This window comes from Perca flavescens, chromosome 16, assembly GCF_004354835.1.
Source record: "Perca flavescens isolate YP-PL-M2 chromosome 16, PFLA_1.0, whole genome shotgun sequence".
Lineage (NCBI taxonomy): Eukaryota > Metazoa > Chordata > Actinopteri > Perciformes > Percidae > Perca > Perca flavescens.
The window spans coordinates 27,504,393-27,531,787 of NC_041346.1; the positions used below are offsets into that span (position 1 = coordinate 27,504,393).

The 27,395-nt window shown below is 39.8% G+C and overlaps 1 protein-coding gene across 5 annotated transcripts; it reads right to left on the minus strand.

Annotated features, from left to right (window-relative positions):
* mphosph9 (M-phase phosphoprotein 9) lies at nt 1-27,110 on the minus strand. 5 transcript variants are annotated; one of them, XM_028601613.1, is made up of 24 exons: nt 27,019-27,110; nt 24,197-24,468; nt 23,312-23,459; nt 22,652-22,741; nt 21,935-22,431; nt 20,555-20,720; nt 20,336-20,405; nt 19,090-19,193; nt 18,428-18,544; nt 17,893-18,356; nt 17,017-17,166; nt 16,057-16,144; nt 14,629-14,844; nt 13,011-13,058; nt 12,809-12,873; nt 9,715-9,816; nt 8,907-9,140; nt 8,627-8,814; nt 6,501-6,740; nt 5,191-5,311; nt 4,082-4,173; nt 2,880-3,070; nt 2,311-2,379; nt 1-987 (listed from the first exon to the last, which is right to left on the minus strand). In XM_028601613.1, the coding sequence occupies exons 2-24, from the start codon at nt 24,430-24,432 to the stop codon at nt 886-888; spliced, it is 3,798 nt and encodes a 1,265-aa protein (XP_028457414.1). In that variant the 5' UTR covers nt 24,433-24,468; nt 27,019-27,110; the 3' UTR covers nt 1-885. The 5 variants fall into 5 exon arrangements, with proteins under 5 accessions (XP_028457414.1, XP_028457413.1, XP_028457415.1 ...); XM_028601612.1 differs by having other exon boundaries at nt 20,336-20,408; XM_028601614.1 differs by having other exon boundaries at nt 8,651-8,814; nt 20,336-20,414.
* Nucleotides 27,111-27,395: the final 285 nt, after the last annotated feature.

A 27,395-nucleotide genomic window follows, 5' to 3' on the forward strand; every position in this document is an offset into this window, starting at 1 on the left:
TTATCAAAACAAAAAAAAGCTTAATTTATTGTGCAACAACAACATTATAGTTCCAGTGGAGGTCATGTCAGGTAGTAAAACTGCATGGCAAAAGGAAGCAGTGCAAGAAATTCCATGCACAAACATTGATCAAAGAGAAACAACCACGTGTGTGTGTGTGTGTGTGTGTGTGTGTGTGTGTGTGTGTGTGTGTGTGTGTGTGTGTGTGTGTGTGTGTGTGTGTGTGTGCTGAAAAAGTGTGCTGGTTTGGATTTTACAAGAGGCTCTAATTTCAGAGGTCCAACCCTGTAGGAAACATGGAACATAAAAAGATAGTGACAAGCAGTAATGGAAAGTAAAAAAAGAATAAAGGCAAATTGATTCAAGTAAACAAATAATTCCTTCAAGTTTGATACATTTGGCCCGAAACAAATAGAAAAAAAGGACATATAAAAGAAATAAATGTATAAAATATGCACAAAAACGTAAAATAAATACATTTTACCTCATGTCAAAAATGTCCACAAACACATGAACAAACATGGACAGTGATATTTCTCAAGTGGATGAATGTCTCTGCTGGAAAGTCCTTTTTTATTATTCACATAGCAGATTTAAAAATCGTCACCTGAATATGGCGAGTAAAACACATCATATTAATATTTCTGTGACTAAAAAAGTAAACGAATTTACAAATCTGTGTATTACTAAAAAAATAGACTCCAAAAATTGCAATATCTTTCAGACATATCAAAAATATCCCAGAGTAATTAAGAATAAAAAAAAGATAGTGTGGAGTTGCTGTACAGACGGACGTATGGCACAGAAAGAGACAATCAGTGCAGTGTATAAAACCAAGACACTAAGTTGTAGCATCCACACTGTGATGTAAAAAGACAGACATTGCTATATGTTGGCAGAGGAGCGGAGGACGTGGAATCTCTTCAGAGTCATGCGGATGGATCCCAGCTCACGATTCAGTACCTCCAGACGATTCTCTAAGGCCACCTGACGAGGAAAGAAGAGCAGAAAATGAACTGGCACTACTTTGATGATCGATTAAAGGTGTCTAACTGTGTGTCAATCACTGCTCATGCACACGCGTTCATTCTCCCTTGTGGGGGGAGGGGCTTAGGAGACTGTTTTGGGCTTTAGCGGAAAGGGGGGGGACTGAGAAGTTATCAATATTCAAATTGCCTGGCCAAGTCCTGGATCTTCGCAATCCTACCTACAGCACCTTTAATAGTTTTATTTTTTAATGTAGCAAAATGTGGAGAGAGCCATATTGCTAGCGTGGTTTAAAATTATTTAAACTGTTAATCAATTGGCTGGCTGATCATTTTCGTTTTTAAGTTAGTAGTGAGAGTGGCCGGGAGAAGTACATCGTAGATATTTGTGAAGTGTATAGTTGTTGTCTGTGTCACCATCCGTACATGTGTGCGTTCAGAGACATGTGAGCACACTGGTGTTGTTTGTACATGTGTATTTTGGTGCCTTTAGGTTTATATGCACATTGTATGTTCTGGGATATTCAGTTGAAATGCAATATGTTAGCATAAAGTTCACTAGCAGCAGGCTAATGCTTAGTATTATTAGTGTTACACTACTATTGTGCTTATGTGTGTACTCACATAACACTGTATAATCATTATCGGAGTATTTACAATGGTTGTGTATTAGAGAACTACTGTAAGTTACTGAGATCCCAGCAGTAAGAAGGCTGTTGAAATTAAATAAGGAGCTGATGCGTGTTATTTGGTATATTATTTGGTTATTTTGATTTAAGCAGCTATAGCTACTCAAAGTGAAAGTTATACTAATTATCATTTATTAGCCTTACTAATTGCATCCTGTCAGCACTGTCATTTTTGCGTGTATGCTGATATTTCCCTTTTATTTATTTATTGTGGAACCACACACACACACACACACACACACACACACATTCAATATTATTATTGAAGAGCAGCAGAGCATTGACTGCAACCAGCTACAGTTACATTACACACATTACATTATCAAGTCTCCATTACAGTCATAGCTGTGTAATGGGAAGAAGTTTGGTTAAACCCTATTTAAAATTAAAATGTATTTAAAATAGACACAAGACACAAGACAGGATAAGTTTTCTAAGTGGATACTCGTTTGATATATAAAATATTCATCCATCTTCGTCCGCTTATAATAAAATATAAAAATATTAAATATTAAATTATATAAAACAGAGAAAATCAGTACTTTAATAAGGAAACTCCTAACCATTCAGACCTAATTACAAAACAAACAAACATGGGAAAATGATAAGAAGATAATCAATATGTGGTGTCCTACCTCATCTAACCTGGTCTGTAGAGTCACTCTGCCGCCTGCTCCAGGCATCCGGCTCAAAGCTGCCTCAATCTGCCCGACACACACACACACACACACACACACACACAAATAGGTCAATCATTAAATAACAAAAATCATTATATTGATGCAACAACCGGCACATGACTGGCCGAAACCCTTTGACTGGACTCATCAGATAACCTGGGGAGGGGGGGGGCAGACGTCACTGAATGACCAGGACTGAGGGAGGGGTAAAAGGGGGGATGTGGACATGAACTTCCTAAAAATAGAAGTCATTTGGGAGCGGTATAAAATACAATGAAGTACGTGTTACATAAGAGGTCGGGAGGGGATTAGAGTTGTACTGTTCAGGCCTGTGTGTCCGAGATACAAGGCTCTTTAAACTGAACTACACAGAGTCCTTTTTACTAAATGTCCTTCGCTGAGTTAATAAAAAAAAATGTCCTGGTTGACGGCTGGTGGCTGTGTGTGATGTGATGAGTTGCGAGTCTTTCACAGTCAGCTCATTTCGCACAGAAACACCACCCCCCCCAAAAAAAAACACTCACCTGCAGTTTCTCTTGCGTCAACTCGTCAAACAGTTTCTCTGCCTCAGCCAGCGAGTGAAGTCTGTCCAGGAAAAGTGGAGCTGCGTCCTCATAGGAGTCCCGCAGATCGGATCCCCTACAGTCCTCCCAGCCCAGCTGGGAGTGTCTCTCCGGTGGGTTCATGCTGCCGGAGGACTCTGGCTGCTGGAGGTCTGAGGAGGAGGAAGACATAGAGTCTCATGTGTTCCTTCATGAGAGAGGACAGTTACACTCATTTTCTTCCACCCCATTTACAGTACAGGCCAAAAGTTTGGACACACCTTCTCATTCAATGTGTTTCTTTATTTTCATGACTATTTACGTTGTAGATTCTCACTGAAGGCATCAAAACTATGAATGAACACATATGGAATTATGTACTTAACAAAAAAGTGTGAAATAACTGAAAACATGTCTTATATTTTAGATTCCTCAAAGTAGCCACCCTTTGCTTTTTTTGATAACTCTGCAAACCCTTGGTGTTCTCTCAATGAGCTTCATGAGGTAGTCACCTGAAATGGTTTTACCTTCACAGGTGTGCCTTGTCAGGGTTAATTAGTGGAATTATTTCCCTTATTAATAAAAAAAAAAAAAGGGTGGCTACTTTGAAGAATCTAAAATATAAGACATGTTTTCAGTTATTTCACACTTTTTTGTTAAGTACATAATTCCATATGTGTTCATTCATAGTTTTGATGCCTTCAGTGAGAATCTACAATGTAAATAGTCATGAAAATAAAAAGGAAACGCATTGAATAAGAAGATGTGTCCAAACTTTTGGCCTGTACTGTACATAACATAAGGAATACAGCTGCAATGATTATTTTCATTGTCGATTAATCTGTTGATTATTGTCTTGATTAATCGATTAGTTGTTTGGTCTATAAAATGTAAGAAACTGGTAAAAAATGTGGATCAGTGTTTCCAAAAGCCCAAGATGACATTCTCAAATGTCTTGTTTTGTCCACAACTCAAAGATATTCAGTTTACTGTCACAGAGGAGAGAAGAAACTAGAACATATTCACATTTAACAGGCTGCAATCAGAGAAGTTTGACTTTTTACTCAAACAATTATCAAAATAGTTTACAATACAACTTGTCAATTATTCGATTAATCTTTGCAGCTCTAATGAGGAACAGCTCTAAATAAAATAAAATATCTCTTAGAGCTTGAATATATTACCATCTTCTCTGTCTGATGACGAAAAATGGAGTCTCTTCCTGGGACTGCTGCTGTGGAATGAATGACGTCTCTGGTCAACTTGTCCATCGATCCTGTAGATGGAACATAATGTGATTTTTTTTAAATTAATTTTATCCAGTGTAACAGATAGATTAAAGTCTTGTTAAAGAAGCTGCGGTTCTGTTTCTTTAACACTGGCAGGTTGTAAAGGCTGCATTACAGTAAAGTGATGTACTTTTCTGAACTTACCAGACTGTTCTAGCTCTTCTATCATTTTCCTTTTCCCCACTTAGACATTATGTCCACATTACAGATGATTATTTATCTAAAATCTATGTGTGAAGATATTTTGTTAGAGCACCAATTGTCAACCCTAGAAAATCACTGCAATATCAATATCGAGGTATTTGGTCAAGAAGATCATGATATTTGATTTACTGCATATCGCCCAGCCCTATAGCTCAGTTCATGCTAAGACTATATTTTAACAAGCTCTGTGCATTATTGCATTATTTTATCTGATAAATAAGTAAATTAGTAAATAAAAGGTCTAAAAAGGTATATTTCAGCAGGAAGTCTCTTACTAAAAATGCATAACTACGTTGTACATAAATATATGTATGGAGCCGCAGGAGTGCCATAAAAAGAAAAAATCTGTAAAAGACTTTAAAAACAAAGTGAAAATATAAAGAAAAATAACAAAATATAAAAGATTAAAAGTATTTAAAAATATATAAATAAATATATACAGAAATAAATGAAGATATATATATATATCTTTTTATATTTATTTCTTTTTAAATAATTTAAATGCATTCATTTTTGTGTAACCATGTAATGTGGTTGGTATGAGCACGATTCTGCCTTAGCCTCTTCACTCCAGCAACTGTAGAGAAAATTACCATCCATCCCATAATTGTTGAGATATTTCAGCCGTTGACCCCTGCTTCCAGCCGTCACGCTGAGCTAAGCTAATTGCCTCCTAAACTCCACGCTAAATGCACAGACATTAGGGTGATCGATCTTTTCTAACTCTCAAAAAGAAAGCAAAGAAGTGTATCTCCCAAAAAGTAGAACAGTACCTTTAATACATGTTTTGTGTTGCTCACCTTTTGTGCAGGTGTTCCTCTCTTGGCATGGAGTGACCAAAAGCAGTGGAGTAGTTCTCAGTGGGGCAGCGTTTGGGACTGGACTTTGCAGACATGGGCATGAGTAAAGTTCCTCTCTTTGCTGGATGGAGGAGAATAGCACACGATTAATCAAAAGTTTAATACACCAATACATCATTAATTAAAAACTACATTCTCCAGTGAGGTTTAGTGAACCGCAAAAGAGAAGATTATGAATTTATTGGCTTGGCTATTTCAGCAAATATATGAAGTGACAACTATTTATAGTTTTTGGTTGGACACATAGCATATCTCCTTATCAATCACAACTCGTGGAGTAAGTTGGCTATGAGTTTACTTTAATCACATGTAAGTTCATGAGGTGTCATTCCTTTTTAATTCACTTGTTTCATCTGTTCAAAAAGAAAAAAACAGGTAAGAGGTGGTTACAGCCTATAACCCTTAGGTGCAGCGTCTATGTGTATTTTCAAAGCTCCTTAGACAAATAAAAAGAAAAAAAAACTAAGTTTAGCTTGTGCAAGGGCGGCCAAAAATCATGTTACCACATATGAATGACCTGCAAACACGTATATATGCTTGTAAAAACACAAAAATGTCGACAAAAAACTGAGCCGAAATCTACATTAAAGGCTTGGGGCCCTATCTTGCGCCCGGTGAGGCGCAGCGCAACACAAAATATATATTATTATATATAAATAATTTAAATAGCAAATGCACCTGCGCCCATCTTTGTGCCCATGGGCGTGCCGGTCTTACAGGGAGGTGTGTTCAGGTGCATTCTGGGCGTATTGCTATCTTGAGGCAGCGGGAAGTGATCGCGCCATTGAACAACAAAAACCTGGTCTAAAGTCAAGCAGCATTTCAGTGTTATTTTAACAGAGCATTAGTAAAATAGGCTCGTGCACAGCACGCGCACACTATGCTTGTTACGCACACAGGGACGCACAGCAGCACACACACACACATGCAGAAGATTACAAATAAAAATATTACGGTGCCTGCTCAAAGGTCCAAACGCTCCTGGCTTTTAAAGGGAATGGGAGATGATCTCTGATTGGTTGATTGCATGTTACACCCAAAACACACCTCTGATTAATGAAGACACTAAGAAAAACCGTTTTGAACAATTCGCCCGGCGCACGGACCCTTTTTTCCGCCGTCAAACTAGCAAAAGTGGATTTGGACACGCCCTAAACACACCTGCGCCATGCGCTTCACGCCGTGCGCTTAGATCGTTAAAATAGGGCCCCTGGTGTGAAGGTAAGTGTGAGAAGCACAGAAAGACGTACGGGGTGTAGTCGTGAGTTTGTTTCGATGTTCTGGAGGCAGTGAGGAGGATCGGTGGCCCTGTGGAGACAGACTCCTCTGAGCTCTCAGCAGAGCTGCAGCTCGTTTGGCTGCTCCTCCTCTGGCCACGAGTCCTCCAGGTTTAACCCCGTCCCTGTCCGCCTGAAGCCCGACTCGCTCCTGAATCACCTCTTTGTGTCGCCGCTCCACAAATCCGACTGTGGTCCTCGGATTGCCGACCCCTGCAGAGAGAAACCCACGCAGACGTGATGATAAGGTCCAATTCAAAAACATGTGCATGACGTCAGCAGGACTGAGTTGTGTGTGTGCTGTGTACCAAAATTCCCACAAAGATGTTAGTTATGAGAGTGTTGATCCGCCTATAATTACTATATAAATCAGTCGATTAATCAATCAACAGAAAAACAATTTTTTATATATTTTATCCTTTTTCAACACAGTATTAACAGTACAAGCAAGAGCAACACTGAGAAAATACAAAACACAATTACACTAGTTAGAGCCTTTCAGTTGTGAGGATTTGCTGTTGTTCTTTGTCTTATGTAATAATAACAGTCTTTCTTGGACTGTAAGACCAAACAAAACATTATAAATGCATCACTTTGGACCTTGTGTGTGATGGGCATTATTCACTATTTTCTGACATTATTCACTATTTTCTGACATTTTATACAAATATTCTGACATCTAAATATTCGAGAAAGTCTTCGGAGGATTATTTGATCATGAAAATAGTTGTTGGTTGCCCTAACAAGAATACAATTTACATATCTGCATGCAGACTTTTTTTTTGTCCAAATCATATTAAAACGGGCAATAAATAGGCATTCTGATACTTATATAGGCTATATACATATAAATAAAGGCTTGTTCAGATGCAGATGAAAAAAAAATATCAATACCATACGTTTATAATAGGAGCAGTCAACCATAGTTCTGTAAAACATCTCAGGCTTTGCTGATTGACAACTATAAGCACCTAGAATAGTGTCTGATGGGTGCCAGTCACTTAACATTGCGGTCACAAACTACAGTATAGAACTGATTGCAGCCATTGTCCTCTTCTTTTCCTGCTGGTGTTAAAGCCAATCACTCACTTTTTGAAACAACCTCATATTTACTTTATTAGCCATTTGCAGTGTAACTACATGATAGTTTCCTCTTCAGTATACCGGTACTTTAATTTCCCCCAAAGTACCCATAGTGAAGATAAGATAAGAAGATAAGAAGATACAAATCTTTATTATAGTGGCATCTAGTCATGCAAACACTTTGTTTAATTTGCCTAAAAGAATTGTTCAACGTTTTATTAAACTTTGTGTTGATTGTTTATTTCCTTGGGCTACTACTGTGAAGCTGAAGTGATTTTCCTGATCCCATTGGTTGTTTAGCCAGATGTATCTTGTTGACTTATCAGTCTAATACCTATGTATTAACGCCACTTGCATGTGGGCTGATTTCTAACAATTAACACACTGAGAAAATCTGTTTATTAAATTATGTTTTCTGCACGAGACCCAGTGTGCAGACCATTCCATTTAAAAAAAACACAGATTATTTTTGTTTTTCTCGCTACTGACAGCACTCCGCGACCACAAACAACAGAGCTACGTGTTGAAATCGACCGGAATTCTCCTTTAAGCTTTTTAAGTGTTTTTTTCATTATCTGCTCTAGTTTTTCCAACGTTTTAAACACGGATTTGGGAGTAATACCGGTCTAAAATAATGTGACAAAGAGACGTTAAATTACCACAAACAGACAAAAAACAACTACAAAGAAATGCCAAATGACCCCAGAGACCCAAAACTACCCAAATAAAATTAAAATGAACCAAAAAGAGACACAACACGACTACAAAGAGACATGAAATGTATGGAGAATTGCTTTCATTTTTGTGAAAAAGGTCACATTTTCTTGAGAAAGGACATCTAAAACCCCCGCGCACCTAAGCCTTCCTCAAAGCCTGGGAAAACACTGATTAGCATATATGTTCAAGTAAAAAAAGCTGTAGGAAAAAGAAGATGAACATGAGTTTTAAATTGGAGCATTAATCAGGTTGGTAACGTCTCGGGAGTGAGTGAGTGAGTGAGTGAGTGCGAGTCATACTGTGGGTGCTGGAGCTGTTCTTACAGGGGGCCCGGCTCTCTGTGGCTCTGGTCTCCTCCAGCTCTATCAGGGCCCTCATCATGGGCGTCAGGGCGGAGGATCCGTCTCTGCGACCGGCCTCCCGCTGGCTCTGCTCCTGGTGTCTTTGCTGAGGCTGAGATTGTTCACACTCTGGGGGGGACGCACACCTGCAGAACACAATCGCTGTTAAACCACCTAAAATCTTCATTACACTTTGCTTGAGAAAACATACACAACAATTACAGCAACAAAAACCTACCTCCAGCTCCCACCAGCTGAAGAGGTGTCCACAGAGCTTCCAGTTCCTGATGAGTGATCATTTAACGGATAATGTGACTTCTTGTGGAGACTTGATTGGTTAGTTTGAGGGAACGGGGATTTTCGGCCACTGTTCAGCTGGTCAGATAGAGCACAAGGGGACTTCCGGCGGGTGACGTCTGGCTCTACCTTGCATTTACTGGGTGACAGCAGCAGGTCAGGATGGTGGAGGAGACTGCGGACATGTTCAGAGAATATTTAAATTGAGGCATCTGCATTTCTGCAGTCAAAATTAAGTTTTTGTTTATTTATTGCTTGAAGAGACATGTGCTAAAACGGAGCGTTTTGGACAGAAGGTGAATACAGGTACAGTCATGTGAAAAAATTAGGACACCCACGCTAAAGTTGACTAAAAAGAGGAATAAAAAAATCATGTGATGATGTGGGGGTATGGTGAAGGTAATGTGATGATGTGGGGGTATGGTGAAGGGTATGTGATGATGTGGGGGGGCTATTTTAATTCCAAAGGCCAAGGGAACTTTATCAGGATGCATAGTATCCTGGATCCATGAAATAACTGGCCTCTAAAAAATAGAACGGTGATCGCGCGCACCACCATGAAACTACAAAATATACAATATAAATTTCCATTTTGGTTTATGTTTTTTTTTTCTTAAAGGAGAACACAGGATATGTGTATATGTACATTGGACCTGAAGATGCGTCAGTTGTTTCAAACACCCACTGTAGATACGTAAAAGACCAGAAAGTAACCCGTTGTCAGATTATCAGTGCATTGAAGTGCTTACCCAGCCCCAGAAGGTTGGGTGCTACTGTGGGAAGAATAACGTGCCCTGGCCTGGTTCTCGTGCTCCAGCTGCTTCACCTGAGACTCCAGTTTGGAGATTACTCTGAGGGGGACAGACAGAGATAATACATGATCACAAGATTTAACAATACAGTGAGACAGGGGACTTTCTGTTAACTTCTTTATAAAACCAAACTAATTTAACATATACTGTATGCATGATGACAAACATTCGAAGCTTCATTTAAAAAATAAACTCAATGGAAAGTTTTGAATGTAAAAAGAAATGTCCCTCAGTGCAGCCCTAACATGTAAATGTTTACCTTGTTTTCCTCACTTTTATGTGTATTTCTTTCTTTTTTGACCTTGTAAAGCATTTTGCAGTAGAGCTGGGCAATATATCGACATTATATCGATATCGTGATATGAGACTAGATATCGTCTTAGATTTTGGATATCGTAATATTGTGATATGACATAAGTGGTGTCTTACAGTAAAGTGATGTACTTTTCTGAACTTATCAGACTGTTTTAGCTGTTCTATTATTTGCCTTTACTCACTTAGTCATTATAGCCACATTACTGATGATTACTTATCTAAAATCCAAGTGTGAAGATATTTTGTTAGAGCACCAATTCTCAACCCTAGAATATAGCCGCAATATCGATATCGAGGTATTTGGTCAAGAATATCGTGATATCTGATTTACTCCGTATCGCCCAGCCCTATTTTGCAGTCTCTAATTTAGTTTATGAATGTATTATTATTATTATTATTATTATTATTAAAATGTTCTTTTAGTAACACATCATGGGTTCAGTTTAGCATTAAGGTTGCACGGCCCAGAAATACAACATGGATGTGTGTGCTTAAAGCATCCTGAGGTATTCTTTTTTTCAAGTTAATTAGCCCCACTGAAAACCTTTCTCTCTACACAGATGTAATGTGACCCAAAGCTAACCTTTATCTCAATACTGTCTCCTGTGCATTATTATAAATTATCTCTGCTGTCATGATCTGGCTCTAATTTGCATCTCCTGTGTTAGTATGACAGGCCTTAATAACAATATTTAAACATCTCCTGTGTTAGTATGACAGGCCTTAATAACAATCTTTAAACATCTCCTGTGTTAGTATGACAGGCCTTAATAACAATCTTTAAACATCTCCTGTGTTAGTATGACAGGCCTTAATAACAATCTTTAAACATCTCCTGTGTTAGTATGACAGGCCTTAATAACAATCTCTAAACATCTCCTGTGTTAGTATGACAGGCCTTAATAACAATCTCTAAACATCTCCTGTGTTAGTATGACAGGCCTTAATAACAATCTCTAAACATCTCCTGTGTTAGTATGACAGGCCTTAATAACAATCTTTAAACATCTCCTGTGTTAGTATGACAGGCCTTAATAACAATCTTTAAACATCTCCTGTGTTAGTATGACAGGCCTTAATAACAATCTTTAAACATCTCCTGTGTTAGTATGACAGGCCTTAATAACAATCTCTAAACATCTCCTGTGTTAGTATGACAGGCCTTAATAACAATCTTTAAACATCTCCTGTGTTAGTATGACAGGCCTTAATAACAATCTCTAAACATCTCCTGTGTTAGTATGACAGGCCTTAATAACAATCTCTAAACATCTCCTGTGTTAGTATGACAGGCCTTAATAACAATCTTTAAACATCTCCTGCAGCTTTTTACACTCCACTATGTGACTCCATCAGACCCTGAAGCTGGAAATGTTCTTGCATATCTTACTGCATTTTACAACCTTTTTCCATTTTGATAGTCTAACATCGGCTCGATGTTCTGGCTTTTTGACTTATGGAATGCCTGGAAGGATCCTCATGTCACAACCCAATTTATGCGTCTTTTCTTGGTTGCGTCTGAGCTTTAGAGTCAGCTTGATGTTAGAAATTCTTATTTAATTGCTGTCCTGGCTCAACGTGTCTTTTTCATTTGTTCTTAGGATTCTCTAACAACCTCCACGCATTCAATACATGTTTTAGTTTTTCCAGATTGCATGCACATTGTAGTCTTTCCTAGTTTCCAATTCCCTCTTTATAAAAGGCCACTCACAGGTCCATGGACCTCTTAATCTATTTCTTTTTCAAGGTTCTCCCTCCAGATAATATGCTTCGGTGCAAAAGCCCTCCTGTGACACATATATTGATGTTCTGCGAGCCGAGTTTGCTATCTGTCCGTCAATTCGCTGAATCAACATGACACACTTCATCAATGCAGAGTCCATGGCCCTGCCGCTATTGGTGACAATTTGCAGGCAGAGCTGAACTGCAATGGAAAGTTCCTGCCAATGCTATTATCTATTTTTGACAGCACAGAGACCATCATTAGGCCCTATTGATTTAGCCTCTCCCCTCGATCGCCCAGCTGTCTACAACCGCCACTGCAGCTCTTTTACAAAGTAGCTGGAGCCGGCCAGTGACAATGTGACAGGTCTGTAGCTGATAACAACACTACGGCTGTAATGTTGCATCTCTGCTATGAGCTCTTTACATTAAGTTCTTGGTTTGTGTCTGCTAGTGTTCAAGATTATTAAAAATCTTCACCACTAGACAAGCTCAAGATGTGTATTTAAATGTTTAAGGGAATAGCCTGATATTTTGGAAAATACACTTATTATCTTTATTACTCTCCCAGTAAATATGAAGCTGAAACAAGGAAGCGCTTAGGTTAGGTTAGCTTAGCTTAGCATAAAGACTGGAAACAAGGTAAAGTAAAATCTTGTTGTCACTATGAGATCGCCAGGCAACCAGCAACAACTTCAGGACGTCCCAGCCTAGAAATAGTCACACATAGCACATAATCCCAGTAACACCCTAACTTGTTGTTTTTACACTTTGTTTCTGGTACGGATTACGACGAATTCAAGCTCCACACTGGACGGAAAAAAACATTAAATTCTGAAATTCATACAACACCTTAACCGCTCAATGGTGTTTTCAGCCTCTCCTTCCAGGCAGCGCTGCCTGGAAGGAGACGTTGGGGGCTTAAAACATCGATAAACACCCTAAGCTGATTGCCAGCTAATGTTGTGTCAGACTCTACAATCAATCCACTCACCTCTTCAGTTCTGATATCTGATCGTTGCCGTTGTCAAGCTTGTTCTCTGCTGACACCAGGTTGTTCTGTAGATACACAAGGATGGATTAAGAAATGGTATGGAGAGAACACATTTTGTATATCACTGCTGAAACAATCTTACATGTTTCAATAATAATCTAATATAACAATAATATAACAGTCCCAGTTAGAGATCTTTTACCTTCAGTCCCACGTGCTCCTTCATCAGAGAGTCGTATTGTCCGAGCAGCTGAGGAAACAAAGCGACAGAGACCTTGATCATGAAGAACATCAATGTTAACGCAGAGCTTTTCAAATGGAATAGGGATGCACTTATCGACCTTTTCTCTCCTGATACTTCTGCATACTGGTTCCTCGCTGTGTGTAAATGCATTGTGACCGTCCTAATGTATCTTAACATGAGGCTTTAACTGTAACACATCACTTCTTGACAAACAGAACTGTGCTGATTAGAAAAACAAGGCTCTTTTTTTTCCTTCTTGTTCTTCAGAAAGCAAAACCAACTAACATTGCAGAGCTGCTCCGTAGTGTTATTTTACTCTGGTTGCTAAACTTTCTTTGTTAATAAGATGCATTCTCTCTTATCTGGCTTTATGAAACATGTAATAAAATATAATGCTATTTTGTCCACTGTTTCAAAATGACATCTCCACGACAAATGCAGAAAATGTACTATCGGTAGTGCTGCACAGTTAATCAAATTTAAATCACGATCACGATTTTGGCTTCCCACGATCAAATTTGCATGATCGAGTGATATTTAAAATGCGTCATTCTGTTCATAGAACGCTCCTTATCAAAGTTTTTGCAAAGCCAATCTAGCGCTCCATAAACAACTGTCTGATCACGTGCCTCCATGAGCCAATCAGAGTTGCTCCCTGCACCGCGCAGCTTAGTTTTTAGATGTAGACAGTCACAGAGGACAGAGGAACCTGAGGAAAATTCCACAACAGGCAGTCGGTCATCATAAGCTGGTCACGATGTTTACCAGTTTACCAGTAAATGCACATTTTTTTCCCGTCTGAACAGCAGTGACCAGTGCTAGTTTGTGTCTGTTAGCTCGTAGCTTTAGCAGCAGACTGTTTGACGTCCCGCTGTTGGAATCCTGTCACACTACACCGTTTAGCTGTCAGCATTTTAGCCGTGTTTAATCCAGTTACTACTGTGGCTAACGGTAGGCTGACGTTACCTGCTGTGTAACGTGTTATTAGTGTTTACTATCGTGACTCGCAGCGATGTTTATGTTGCCTCTAACGTGGGTTTCGGGGCATCAGAGCGCAACGCAGACATGTAAGTAGCAGTGTACAACAAACAATAATATAACAAATAATCGTGATAATTAATCGTGATCTCAATATTGATCAAAATAATCGTGATTATCATTTTGGCCATAATCGTGCAGCCCTAACTCTCGGAAAAACTACACTGAACTAACATGAGCTAAATGCCGGTTTCACAGTATTACAAGTTACAAGTATTAATGTGGATCAGTCACGTCTGGCCGGATTCCTGGTTTGTTTAACAACAGAGCAGGTATGGATCCAACTGATCTGATCGGTGCATCCCTAAATGGAAGAAACTTTTACACACCTCCCTGTTGACAAAATAAATCTTCAAGATAAAGAAAAATAGCAATTTTTAAAGTATTCTGATTATATCAACAACACAGCACGACATTTGATAGAGAAAACAAATGATAGCAGCAAGGTCCCAGTGAAAAGGGAACATTAGAGGTTTGAGATTATATGATAGTCTTATTGTATTCTCTCTCTCTCTCTCTCTCTCCCACTCAGACTCACATCCTGCAGCATCTTGTACTCTCTCTCCCTCTTTGCCTCCCTCTCGTCAGCCTCCCTGCAGGCTTTCTGCACCGACTCCTCCAGCTGCCGTACTTGGGTCTTCAGACGTGCTGCCAGGGCGTCCTTCTCTTTACCCGAGCGTTTGCTTTCTTCTAGTCGCTGCTTCAGGGATTTCACAGTCGCACCCGCTACAGCGTACCGCTCCGGCCATTCTGCCTAATGACGGAAAGTCAGGACAATGGTAAAATATGAATAGTATGTATATGCTTGATATATTAAAAATGATTTGAGGAAAACACCCTTGGTGAAGTTTAAAAAGCAAAAGACTACATTAACCTCAATTACAGGGTATCAGCGACTTGTGTTTAAAGTGCTCATATTATGCTCATTTTCAGGTTCATAATTGTATTTAGAGGTTATACCAGAATAGATTTACATGGTTTCATTTTCAAAAAACACCATATTTTTGTTGTACTGCACATTGCTGCAGCTCCTCTTTTCACCCTGTGTGTTGAGCTCTCTGTTTTAGCTACAGAGTGAGACATCTCACTTCTGTTCCATCTTTGTTGGGAGTCGCACATGCTCAGTAGCTAGGTAAGGACTACTAGCCAGTCAGAAGCAGAGTATGAGGGCGTGCCCTGACAGTACCTAGGTAAGGACTACTAGCCAGTCAGAAGCAGAGTATGAGGGCATGCCCTGACAGGACCTAGGTAAGGACTACTAGCCAGTCAGAAGCAGAGTATGAGGGTGTACCATGCTAGCAGCTAGGCGAGCATTATAACGTGTGTTACAAAGTGACCACGTTGGTCTCTGAAGTAAAGGCTGGACTACAATAGAGCTGTTTGGAGCAGTTGGTGAACAGTGTTTTCTGTTGGAGATGGTAAGTCCCTTTGGGGGGGACTTTGGGCTTTTTCACTTTGTAACCCTATAACGTGAACAAAAAAAGATATATAACACAATAAAGAGAAGGGGAAAAGCCAAAAAGCATAATATGAGCCCTTTAATGACTTAAAGCCCTTTTTGAAGAACAAATACAAAGAAATTTAAGAAAATGTTTTAGAGTGTCATATTTTAATTGCAGGGATTTGTTTGGGGCGTTAAATATGAATACAACAATTACAATCTGGTACGAGAAACAAATGTTTAGGTTGAAATTAAGGCTTCGTAAATTCAAGATTTTTTTTAAGCTGTTCATGAATGGAATTTAAGGAGTTTGTAGCTTAAAAGGGCCTGCTGACCCTGTAATTAGAAAAGTATCATGTGAATTTGCTCTGGTTTTAGTCATTTTATATTTTCGTGAATAACAAGACTTGCTGGAAAACAGAATTTTTTTAACAACAGAATATCTACATCTGTACATAGACATATACACAAGTAGAAACCACTTATCATGACAAATAATGTAAAAATGAATCTAAGGAATCATACCATTTTTTTCTCCAGTAAGCTGTTTGTTGCCTCTAGTTCTTGAACGCGAATGGTGGTCTCAGCCAGAGCTTTCTCTAGATGTTTGCACCTGTGGATGAACAGAAATCAAATTAATACAGAGTTAGAAAACAAAATAAAATGGACCCAAATTGAAGCATAAAGTCACGCTGGGGAAATGTGCATCCCTACAGGACTTCATGTGTGTGCCTTGACATCTGAAATATTTGAATATGAATCACTTGTATCCTCAATACTGCATCAAAACCTCAGAACTAACAGCCGGTTTAGTTCCCCCTTCAATTTGAACATAATTAAAGTATTTGCATTTATGCAACATGTTAAATGGATTGACTTCTGTGCTACGGTAAAATATGTATTTTATGGTTGCTCATGCATTGACAAATCTGTAAATATAACCAGTGTGAAAGTTCATTCTCGACCTTGGAAAGTAACTAGTAGCCTGACAAAAAAAAGTCTGAACTTAACGTCCAATAAGGAGTTTCCTCAGTTGTTGAAGAGACGATGTTAGTAAATATACCTTTTATTAGTCAAACTATTAATATGCTATATACTGTAGGGCTGTCCTCGACTAAAGAAATTCTTAGTCGACTAACACATAGGATTTTGTCGACTAATCGATTAGTTGATTTAATCGACAGAGCTGTGCGCTTTGAGAGGTGGTTAAGACTAGAAAAGCACAATATAAATGTAGTTCATTAACCATCTGTAAAACTGAGTTTCTCCACAATTAATCCTGCAAAAGCACCACTTTAAATCTTGTGTTTACCATAAATGTGCTTATGAGTTTCTTGGAAATAAGTAATTAAGCATGAATAAGCATAAAAAATGATTAATTGACTAAAGAAATCTTAGTCGACTAAGACCAAAACGACCGATTAGTCGACTAATTGACTAAGAGGTGGCAGCCCTAATATACTGCAAATAAAAGTAAATACTCACCTCTCTGTGAGGGCCTGGTTGCTCCTCTCTAAATCCAGGGGCAGATCTCTAAGTTTCAGTTTGTCTCGCAGAATTTGAATCTCAGACTCATAATATGCTTTCAGATCAGCCACGTGTCGAGAGTGCTTCTCTCTCAGGTTCTGCCGAAGTCTAAGGAGAAAAAAAGAAGAAGATGAATGAAACCGGCGAAAGTGGAAGACTTCTGTGGGACTTAACAACACAGAGACATTTAGAAGCAAACTACTTCTTTTAATGAAAAACAACATTTCTGAAGGCTTGCATGATAAGGCTCTCTTTGAGCCTGACAGATGGTTGAGATCCTCTGGCAGGGTCTCAGGGTCTGATAGGGTCTCTGTCCAGGTTGCTCAGCTTTGGATCCTCAAGCAGGCAAATAATAATACTAATAATGATTTATACTTTATTAATCCCGCAAGGGAAATTACAATGTTTTCACTCTGTTGTTATTATAATACACATTACACACAGGCCTGAAATACACACACACGCTCAGTACCTCTACATGCACTAATGGACAGATGTCGGAGTGAGATAGCTGCCAATGGACAGGCACCCCGAGCAGTTGGGCCTTGCTCAAGAGCAAGCTGACTGAGCTACTGCCACCCAAAGTATATATACATGCATTTAAATTCTTTCTTTAAACAGATTTTTTTTTAAATTTAATTTAGTTGCTTTCTCTATTTGTTGTAAATATTTTAATTATCATTGTATCTCATTTTATTTACTTCTTGGATCCTCGGTCGGAGAGACAGAAAAAGCAGGATCAACGATTCCCTCATGTATTTTTTTCTATTTCAATCTCATATTTCTAATTAATATCGAAATCGTGACACCTTTAGTATGTACTGTAACACTCACAGAGAAAGTACAACAGGATCCTCTAGTGACGAAGCTCTCTCCATGTGTGGACTGCCTGCAGGCTGCAGCGTAGCACCAGAGGCTGAACAGGGCTTCAGGGTGCTGGTGTGGGTGGGACTGCCCTCCTCCTCACTGGCTCTGCGTTGCTGGCTGGATGTGTGGGAATAGGGCTGGGTCTTATCCTGATAGTGAAACAGGACCGCCTGGGATAAGTTTCCCCACGAGCTTGGCACCTTAGAAGGGGAAGGTCCGGCAGCGGAAACGCTGGAGGTATCAGAGATGCAGTCTGTATCTCCGGGGTTGGGACTGCACTCCACCATGCTGTCGGGGCTTACAGGGGTCCCTACTCCGGGGGAGAGGTGGGGCTGAGCGGCAAACGAGGGGCTGCTGTAGTGGGAGGGTGAGGTGAAGCCAGAGGTGCGATCTGAATGCCGCTGGTTCGCTGCTGGGTCCAAGGTCAACACCTAAAGCACAAAGTTTGGGTTAGAGGCTCAGCCAAGGACTAAAGTGGTCACTGATGAGGCGTGGGACGTACCCGTGGTGACGAAGGACTGGACGTAACCGAGCCTTCACAGTCTGAACGTTTACAGTCTGGTCTCTGCTTGTTCTGATAGATCTCTCTGAGAGACAGCCGGGGCTCCTGAGATGGAGTCTACGAGGGACAGAGATCAGACATTTAGGAGGAGAGGTAATGCAAACCAGCAGCCTAACGCCCCCTCTCAGTCGACTAATCGGTCGTTTTGTTTTTTGACGACTAAGATTACTTTAGCCGATCAGTCAAGTTTTTTCATGCTGAATATTTCCAAGAAATTTATAAGAACAGATCTGCTAAACACAAGATTTAAAGTGGTGCTTTTGCCCGATTCTTTGTGGAGAAACTCAGTTTAACAGATCTGTTGATTAAATCAACTTATCGATTATTCGACCAAATCATATGAGTGTTAGTCGACTAAGAATTTCTTCGTCGTTTCTGAATATTCTCAGTTAATCTCCTCAAAGACAAAAGCTTACAGGTCGGCGACGGTGTCTTACAGGTCTTTTTTTTAATTCTAAAATGGAAATATAAAAGTGTGACGCGAAAGTGGAATCCACAGCTGCTTGTTTAATCTTATTCTCTACTAGGTTGTTGGACTACTCATACTGTAACTCATCTCCCAATCAGAGCAGTCCCCGTTTCCACGGTGAACTGTTACTCACGAGACTCATAGATGCTTCTTGCAGAAGGAGGTAAGCGCCACTGTCGAAGCTGTCCGGTAGGGGGTGATACAGTTCATTCTCATTCAGACGCCAATAAGTGAGACCTAAGACACAGAGAAGAATGGAGTGTGATTTAATCTACTTAAAATTAAAATTACATGTCTTGTATATTTCCAGCAATGATAGCCATACTGATAGAGTTAATTTTAAAGGATAAGTCTGGTGATGTTCTGTATTATTCTTATTGTCAAAAAAACAAACATGAAAAGACCCAATCCCACCTACAGCCTGCTGTCACAAATAATGTGGATTAATCCGCCGCTGAAATTAGTCCCCAACCAATGCACCATTACCTCCTGTTTGTTTGATGAAAACTAAAGTGACAATTTTTTGTTTTTTAAAGATTATTTTTTGGGCATTTTTAGGCCTTTAGTGACAGGACAGCTGAAGACATGAAAGGGGAGAGAGAGAGGGGGGAATGACATGCAGCAAAGGGCCGCAGGTCGGAGTCAAACTCGGGACCGCTGCATCGAGGAGTAAACCTCTATATATGGGCTCCTGCTCTACCAACTGAGCTATCCAGGCACCCTGACTAGCTGTTTTTAGGATATTAATGAGCCAATTAAAAAAATGAAATGATATATCTGTGAACACTTTTTGAAGATTTACAGTAGAAACCAATGTGTTTGGTACTTAAAGCCACCGACAGAGTAGAAAAATCAGAAAATGCTGAGAGCCGAACTAACACATTGTTGGTTTTGGCCTTTTAATAGAAGTTGTTGACCATAAGAAAAAAATGTAATATTGCCAGACTTATCCTTTAAATTCATTAACTAAAACAGAGTACATCAGATAAGCCGTGAGAGGGCAAAAATATGGAAATAAATAAACTAAGGGACATGACATGGACACTGGAGTAACTGTTCAGCTCTGCTTTCACAATGATTTCAGGTGACACCTAACAAAGTTGGTCCTTAAACCTTTCATAAAGGACACACATATATTAGTGAAATGTTTGATGAAATAAAACATACGAGAATTGACATTATTTCTCATTATGAAGCCCTCAGTGGTACAACAGTGCCATCTTACTGTCACTTGTGGTAATTGCAACAGGGCTTTATCTTTTATAAAAACATGTAATAAATACCCTGTACTGATCATTCTATGGTCACACTGTCAGTGACTTCTTCACGCTGTCCGAGCCTTGCTGTTCTGTGTTTTGTCTGAGTCAGTGAATTGTTACCTGATGCCTCAGACAACAGGCTGTCTGTCCTCCTCAGGGGGAAAGAGCTGGTAGATGGCCTGGACACTCGCTGCTGAAACTCAATAGAGATGAGCACATTAGATTCAGCGGAGGGAATGTAATCAGTATCAGCCACAACAGACATATGCATCTTCAATAAAAAGCACTACAGATGCAGGGCAGTGATTTTATTATCTGTTACCACGTGGTGAGTTGTACCTGGTCCTGGATGTCGGCGCTCTCTGGGGCGTTTTGTTCGTGAGATTCTCTGAGGCTGGGTGGCTGCTCCTGGTACTCGGGGATTTGTACTGAAGCTTGTCCTGCTTTGCTCTTCTTGGGCCTGAGTTTCTGCCTCTGCGCCCAGGAGGTCAAAAGCTGGCTGGTGCTGCCAACAGAACAAGTCAAGGTAAGTAGAAATGTAATTTCACTGATTAAATGTTGCTTATATCTTAACGGGGTTTCTGTAGAGTTCAAGTTCAATTCAAGACTTTTTAAAGACGCTTTTACAATACCAAACAGAATGCGGCCAAAGTAGGGCTGGACAATATGGAGAAAATCAGATATCACGCTATTCTTGACCATACATCAATATTGCAGCGATATTCCAAGGTTGACAACTGGTGCTTTAACAAAATATCTTCACACTTAGATTTTAGATAAATAATCATCAGTAATGTGGACATAATGTCTAAGTGGATAAAGGCAAATAATAGAACAGCTAGAACAGTCTGGTAAGTTCAGAAAAGTACATCACTTTACTGTAATGTAGCCTTTAAAACCAGGATAATACAACACTTATGCCATATTACGATATAACGATATCCAAAATCTAAGACGATATCTAGTCTCATATCACGATATCGATATAATATCGATATATTGCCCAGCCCTAGGCCAAAGTAAGGAAGATATCCATAAAAACCTGTGGGGACGATATGGCCTTAAATGATTGACAAAGTCCGTACATTTTCATATGAGATTTTTATATAAAGAAAATAATAGTTTTCAGTCATTTGTCTGCAGCTCATTCTGTTAAAAAAAATCGTGAAATCGACTTAAAGTCATGAATCATATCTAATCGGGAGTTGAGTGCATCGTTACATCTAGGGGTGCACGATTCAGGAAATGTCACGATTCAGGAAATGTCACGATTCGATCAATTTTCGATTCAAAAACGGTTCTCGATTCAAAAAAACATTTCACAGTATGTAAATGTAGTTACTTTTCCCATGTGATTGCAGAAGATATACAATAAAAATAAAAAACTTTGAAATATGAATACATTTTTGGAATTCTATGAATCAATTTTGAATCAGTAGAGCCTGAATGTAGTTACATCCCTACCATTGAAGGCTGGGCTTTTTATGGATTTTTATTAGATAGTACAAATAGGCAGCAAAGGGCCGTGGGTCAGATCGAAACCCGGGCCACTGCCAAGGATTCAGCCTACATGGGGCGCACTCTCTACCGGGTGAGCAAAAGGTCGCTCCTTCAAGGCTTTTTTTAATTTAGGAAACTTAAATTCATCCTTTTAAAGACTTTTAGGACCTGCAGACACCCTGTTATATAAAAAGTTTCTTCTAAACAACTCAGACGTACCCAGAGGTTCTCTGCTGGTAGCCTAATGGGTTATTTCCATCCACTCCGAGAGTCCTCACATGAGAATAATCCTGCTGGCACCCAATCACAGTTTTCTCCACGTCTTCCTGGAAGTTAGGGGACCAATCATGCTTCCCCCTCTCTTGAATACCATCCCCATCTTCGGCCGGAGACCCAGCATGTTCCAGACCTGTTTCCCCACCAGACAGAGTACCGTACCCACTGCTGAGCACCGTGGTTGCCCGCTCCTCCCCCTGGTTGGCGGTCTCTGATCTCTGGAGCGGAGGGGAAGGTGAGCTAAAAGGGGTATGGGCAGGGGCTGCCAGGCTGTCATTGGGACTGGCCACATTTTTGGGGACTTGGCAGTCACCGGAGATGAGGGTGAGAATGTAGTCCTTTGTGTTTGGGGTAGTTTTGGTCACCGAAGTTGGAGAGAACTGGATGCTGGCCTGGCGGTTCTGGAGCTGAACCAGGGCCTTAATTTCATCCTGAATCAACTGGGGGAATCACGTCATTGTTCCACGGGATGAAACAAATATTTTAACATCATGATAAGACATGACCAGGGCCTGAATTTAACGCCCATATCTGTATTTATCCTTTATTACGTAAAACAAAATTGTCTGGTAAAAATCCTGTGTTGCTAGTGGATTTTAAAATCCACCTGCCACAGTGGCTCATGGCCAAAAAAAAGGACATGACTAGATGCAGTCTTACCTGTATTTGGCACTGGTATTGTTCTTGCTGAGCGAGTATTTGCTCTTGGTATTGCTTCTCAACCAGCTGAAACAGATGCAGCCATCGGCCCTTTTGCAGAAAAAAAAAGATCAAATTAAGTGTTATTTACCATCATTACTCACAGCAAGAAGTTCATTTATAGTAAAACAGCTGAGGGAAAGCCACGGTGATTTCCATCACAGACAATACACACTGACATTTTGACATTCCTTGTTTGCCTTTGACATGGCTCTTCATCTGTATACTGCAGTGAAGTGTCTTTGTGTTGCAGAACACCACAGTTGTCTGTTCCCTGTAAATCATAATCTGTGTCTGAAAGGTTCAGCTGCAGTGTGGTGCTGTGTCTGTGTGTGTGTCTGTGTGTGTGTGTGTGTGTGTGTGTGTGTGTGTGTGTGTGTGTGTGTGTGTGTGTGTGTGTGTGTGCGTGTGTGCGTGTGTGTCTGTCAGGTGTGATCTGCACAAAAAAATAAAAGTGACAGCTCAGAAATGAGGCTTCCAGCTGCCAAAAGCAGCACTTAAGAACAACTGCCACAGCTGCTAAGCCCAACTTAACATTCAACCTCATCAGCGTGCATTTACAATTTAATTTCCACATTCTACAATAACTTCTGCCTTTCAGGCTCTGTGGTATTTCCCCACCTCACAATCCTTCCAGATCTCAGGGTTGGTCTCTCCGCTGCTCTGGATCTCCTGCACCAAACCCCTGAGGGTCTCAAGGGAGCTTGGGTTGATGAATGGGAGGCTCTTCCCTTGTTCAAATGCTTCATCTGTGCTCAGACAAAGACTCCTGCAATAAAATCACATACTATCACATACTGTACCGTAGTGTTGGAAGTATATGTACAGGATATAGATAATATACACAGTTCACCAGCCAGGATAGAACATCAGAAATGAACAATATTTGCATTAGAGCTGCAAAGATTAATCAATTAGATGTTGTCAACTATTAAATTAATTTAATTACCAATTATTTTGACTCATTTTTCATTAAAAAGAAAGTAAAGTTCTCTGATTCCAGCTTGTTAAATGTGAATATGTTCTAGTTTCTTCTCTCCTCTGTGACAGTCAACTGAATATCTTTGAGTTGTGGACAAAACAAGACATTTGAGGACATCATCTTGGCCTTTGGGAAAAACTGATATTGACATTGTTCACCATCTTCTCAGCCTAAATTTTATATATATAAATATATATGTATATATATATATACTGTATGTCTATAGGATTATTATTTTTCTACACCTAAACAAGACCAAACGCATACTGCGTCCCTTCCCATGATTCTTTAGATGTGACAAATTGACTATTACATTGAATCTATTATCTTTGAAGTTCAGGGAAATTCAGAAAACTGCAACATTGGTCCTTCACAGGAAACAGATTCAAATCTTTACAATTGCATTGGCCATCATTTATATGTGGGAGAACATTTAAATTATCTTCTAATACTAATCTACCGGCCACTCTTTCATATTTTATCTCTGCAGTCTTTTTATTTTCCGTAAGCCGTTCTTACTGCACCTGATCTTGTTGCATGCTGGTGTGATGTCCATGGGCCGGCTCTCCACAGTGCCTCCTGTTGTTTGGGAGGTTGTGCGTCTGCCCTCTGAGACAGCCAGCCCCGAGGCTGACGTCCCCTCCGAGGACACCAGAGAGGCCTCACTCTCCTTACCCCCATCCCCGTCAGCACTGACATGGCAATGGCTCAAAGCCCCCGAGCTGGACACATCCTCAGAGATACTGTCATCTGTGGACATGTTTATGGGCCCATGCAGAGGGGGTCAGTCTGACAGCTGGAAACCAAGAGAGGGGGAAATAGAGGCAGTCAGACATGTGGAAATATGATATTCAAGCTAACAGTGGGAAGTAATCGATTAGTCGATCGACAGAAAAAATAACCTACTATTTGGATATTCAATTAAACTTGCCGTAGGTAGGATTGGGAAGATCCAGGACTTAGCCAAAAAATTTGAACATGGACAACTTCTTAGTCCCTCCCCCCTTTCCGCTAAAGCCCAAAATGGTCTCCTAAGCCCCTCCCCCCACAAGGGAAAATGAATGCGTGTGCATGAGCAGTGATTGACACACAGTTAAGACAGCCTTCCTGGCCCTGATTGGTGCATCTGAACAGGGAGCGGTGGATTTTTGCAAATCGCACTACTTTTTTTTTTTAAATGACCTGCTTCATATAGTTCTACTGGAACACAGGGTCAGTTTCAGAAAATATGACAGAAAGTCTTACCTACTGCACCTTTAAACATTATATTCATGCAAAAATAGCAGGACATGCTTTTTTCAGCCTCTAAAATATGGAATTCCCTGCTTTTCTCAGTTTTTAAATCATATTAAACTGAATATCTTATGTTTCAACTGACAAAACAATTCATTTAAAGACATCACCTTGGACTCTGATGAACTGGGATGGAAATGTTTGACTACTTTCCAAACGGTTACTAGATTAATCTAGAAATCGATTTCAAAACGCTAATGTTGCCGTTCTGATCGGCTGCTTCATTATGACCCACCCAGACCCCTCAGGTCGTCTGGGTCAGGTCTGCTTTCTGTCCCCAGAGTCAGAACTAATCATGGAGAAGCAGCGGTAAGTTTTTATGCTCCGCATATCTGGAACAGCTCCCAGAAAACTGCAGGTCCGCTGCAACTTTCAGTTCTTTTAAAGACTTTTTGATCTTGTTATTTTTAAGCAATTGTTCATTTGTTACACTGCATTGTATCTTTTATTCTTGTATTCCATACCTGTCTTATTATATTTTAGCTGTTTTTATATTCTTTTTAACTGATATTTTTAATTGCTCTTTAATGTTTTCAGTGTTTCCCATACATAGGTTCTACTTGGGCGCCCCGCTGGAGACACTGTTAAATTTTGTAAACTGAAATAGACAGAAATTAGGGTTAAATTCTGTGTTTGAACTCTTCAACTTATTTAGTCTTCATGTTTGTTGCTGAGAGCTGATTGTTGTGGTGTTTCTTCACCGCGCAGAGTGCAATCAAACAAGTTTCAATCCAACATTATGGGATGTCCTTTGACATCTTGTCATTAGTTGTTGTGTAAATGTTTAGAGTTTCTTTAGGCGGCGCTCCTTTCTGCGTCTGTTTAGCCATGGAGGCTCTCAAGCTTGTTGACCTGAACTGAACATGAAAACTTATCCGTGCAGGAAATAATTAAATGAAAATTAATATTAGTTGCAGCCCTGGTATACATCTAGTGTATTCATAAGCTTTACTCTTTATTCTGTATTTTATCTTGTATATTTTGCACTTTGCATTCCTGTACTTTGGGCAATAACAATAAAGCTAAATGTAATCTTTCTAAAAAAACATCTGTATATTACACAGCTATTATAGCTGAAAATACGCATCAAATCCATGTAATATTTCTAACCTTAGCTACATCTGCTGTCACCATTCAACAGTTAGGCCTAGAGGACTGAAACTTCATGCAGATATTGTTGACAAGATGTATAAGGTAAGTGTGGTGATTTACATAGTGTGGCATAAAGCATGTCTTATTTATTGTTATTAAAATATGACTTATTACAGACGACCAGACCAAGCACATCTTCACAAACTAGAAGAAATTAGGTTTCAATGACGCCTCATGCATTTTGGCCTTGCAGTTCTTCTGTTATGAGCTTTTTCATATGGTTATGACAAATAGGCGAAAATCAAACAAAGAGAGGTGGATTTCAACAGGTTAACAAAATATAAACATTAACACAAATATTCAAGTTAATGTCTAAATGTTTTGCATTAGCATCTATCTTCTCTGACTGTCAAAACCTGTTTCCTGTCTGTGTGAGTGTGTGTGCGTGTGTGTGCGTGTGTGTGTGTGTGTGTGTGTGTGTGTGTGTGTGTGTGTGTGTGTGTGTGTGTGACAGCTTGTCTTCATTAGCCATGTTTGATTAAATAGCTAACGTTACCACCACCACATTAGCCATCAACACAATCAACAAGACACAAACATACAGCTATTGTTAGCCATGCAGCGGTTTGAACAATAAAGAAAAATACCAGCTACATTAGCTTCTTTAGCTACGGTGACAGCCAGCCAGCCCAACGGAAGCAACATCTCGTTAAAGTTGCCTGTCAACTCCTCCTTGTCAGCTAGGCTAGCTAACACGATAGCTACAACTACCTAACTGACAAGCAATTGGTTAGCTAGCTAGCTAGCTAAGTTGAGCTAAGTTGGCTTATTACAGGTTTGTAAGCATAGCGTAGGCAGGATGGACAGCGCGGGTGAAATTATAACACACACAAACCGAAAGATAAACACTGGTTTATAGAAGAAAGAATGGCGCAGATAAACCAAATAATAGTTAACGTACCAGTTGATTTGTATCATCGTTTCATCCATATTTCTGTGTGAGTAGTCAAGTTGGTTAGCTGGTTGCTGGTTGGCTACTGCACTGCAGTGATCCCTGGCTGCTGTAACGTTCACAGCCCTGCATCGCTATTGGTCAAACTGTAATCAAAAATACAGCGCCGTGATTGGTTGTCACTCTCACTCTGTGTTTCTATTGGCTGTTCACGGGGGAAAGAGGTGTACACATCTGTTGGGACAAAAGCTGACAGAAGAGAAAACCTACAGACCACCTACTGTTCTACCTTTTTCAAGTACAAATTCAGGGTACTTTAGATGAGTATTTCGATTTTATGCCTCTTTATACTACTACTCTACTACATCAGAGAGCAATATTGTACT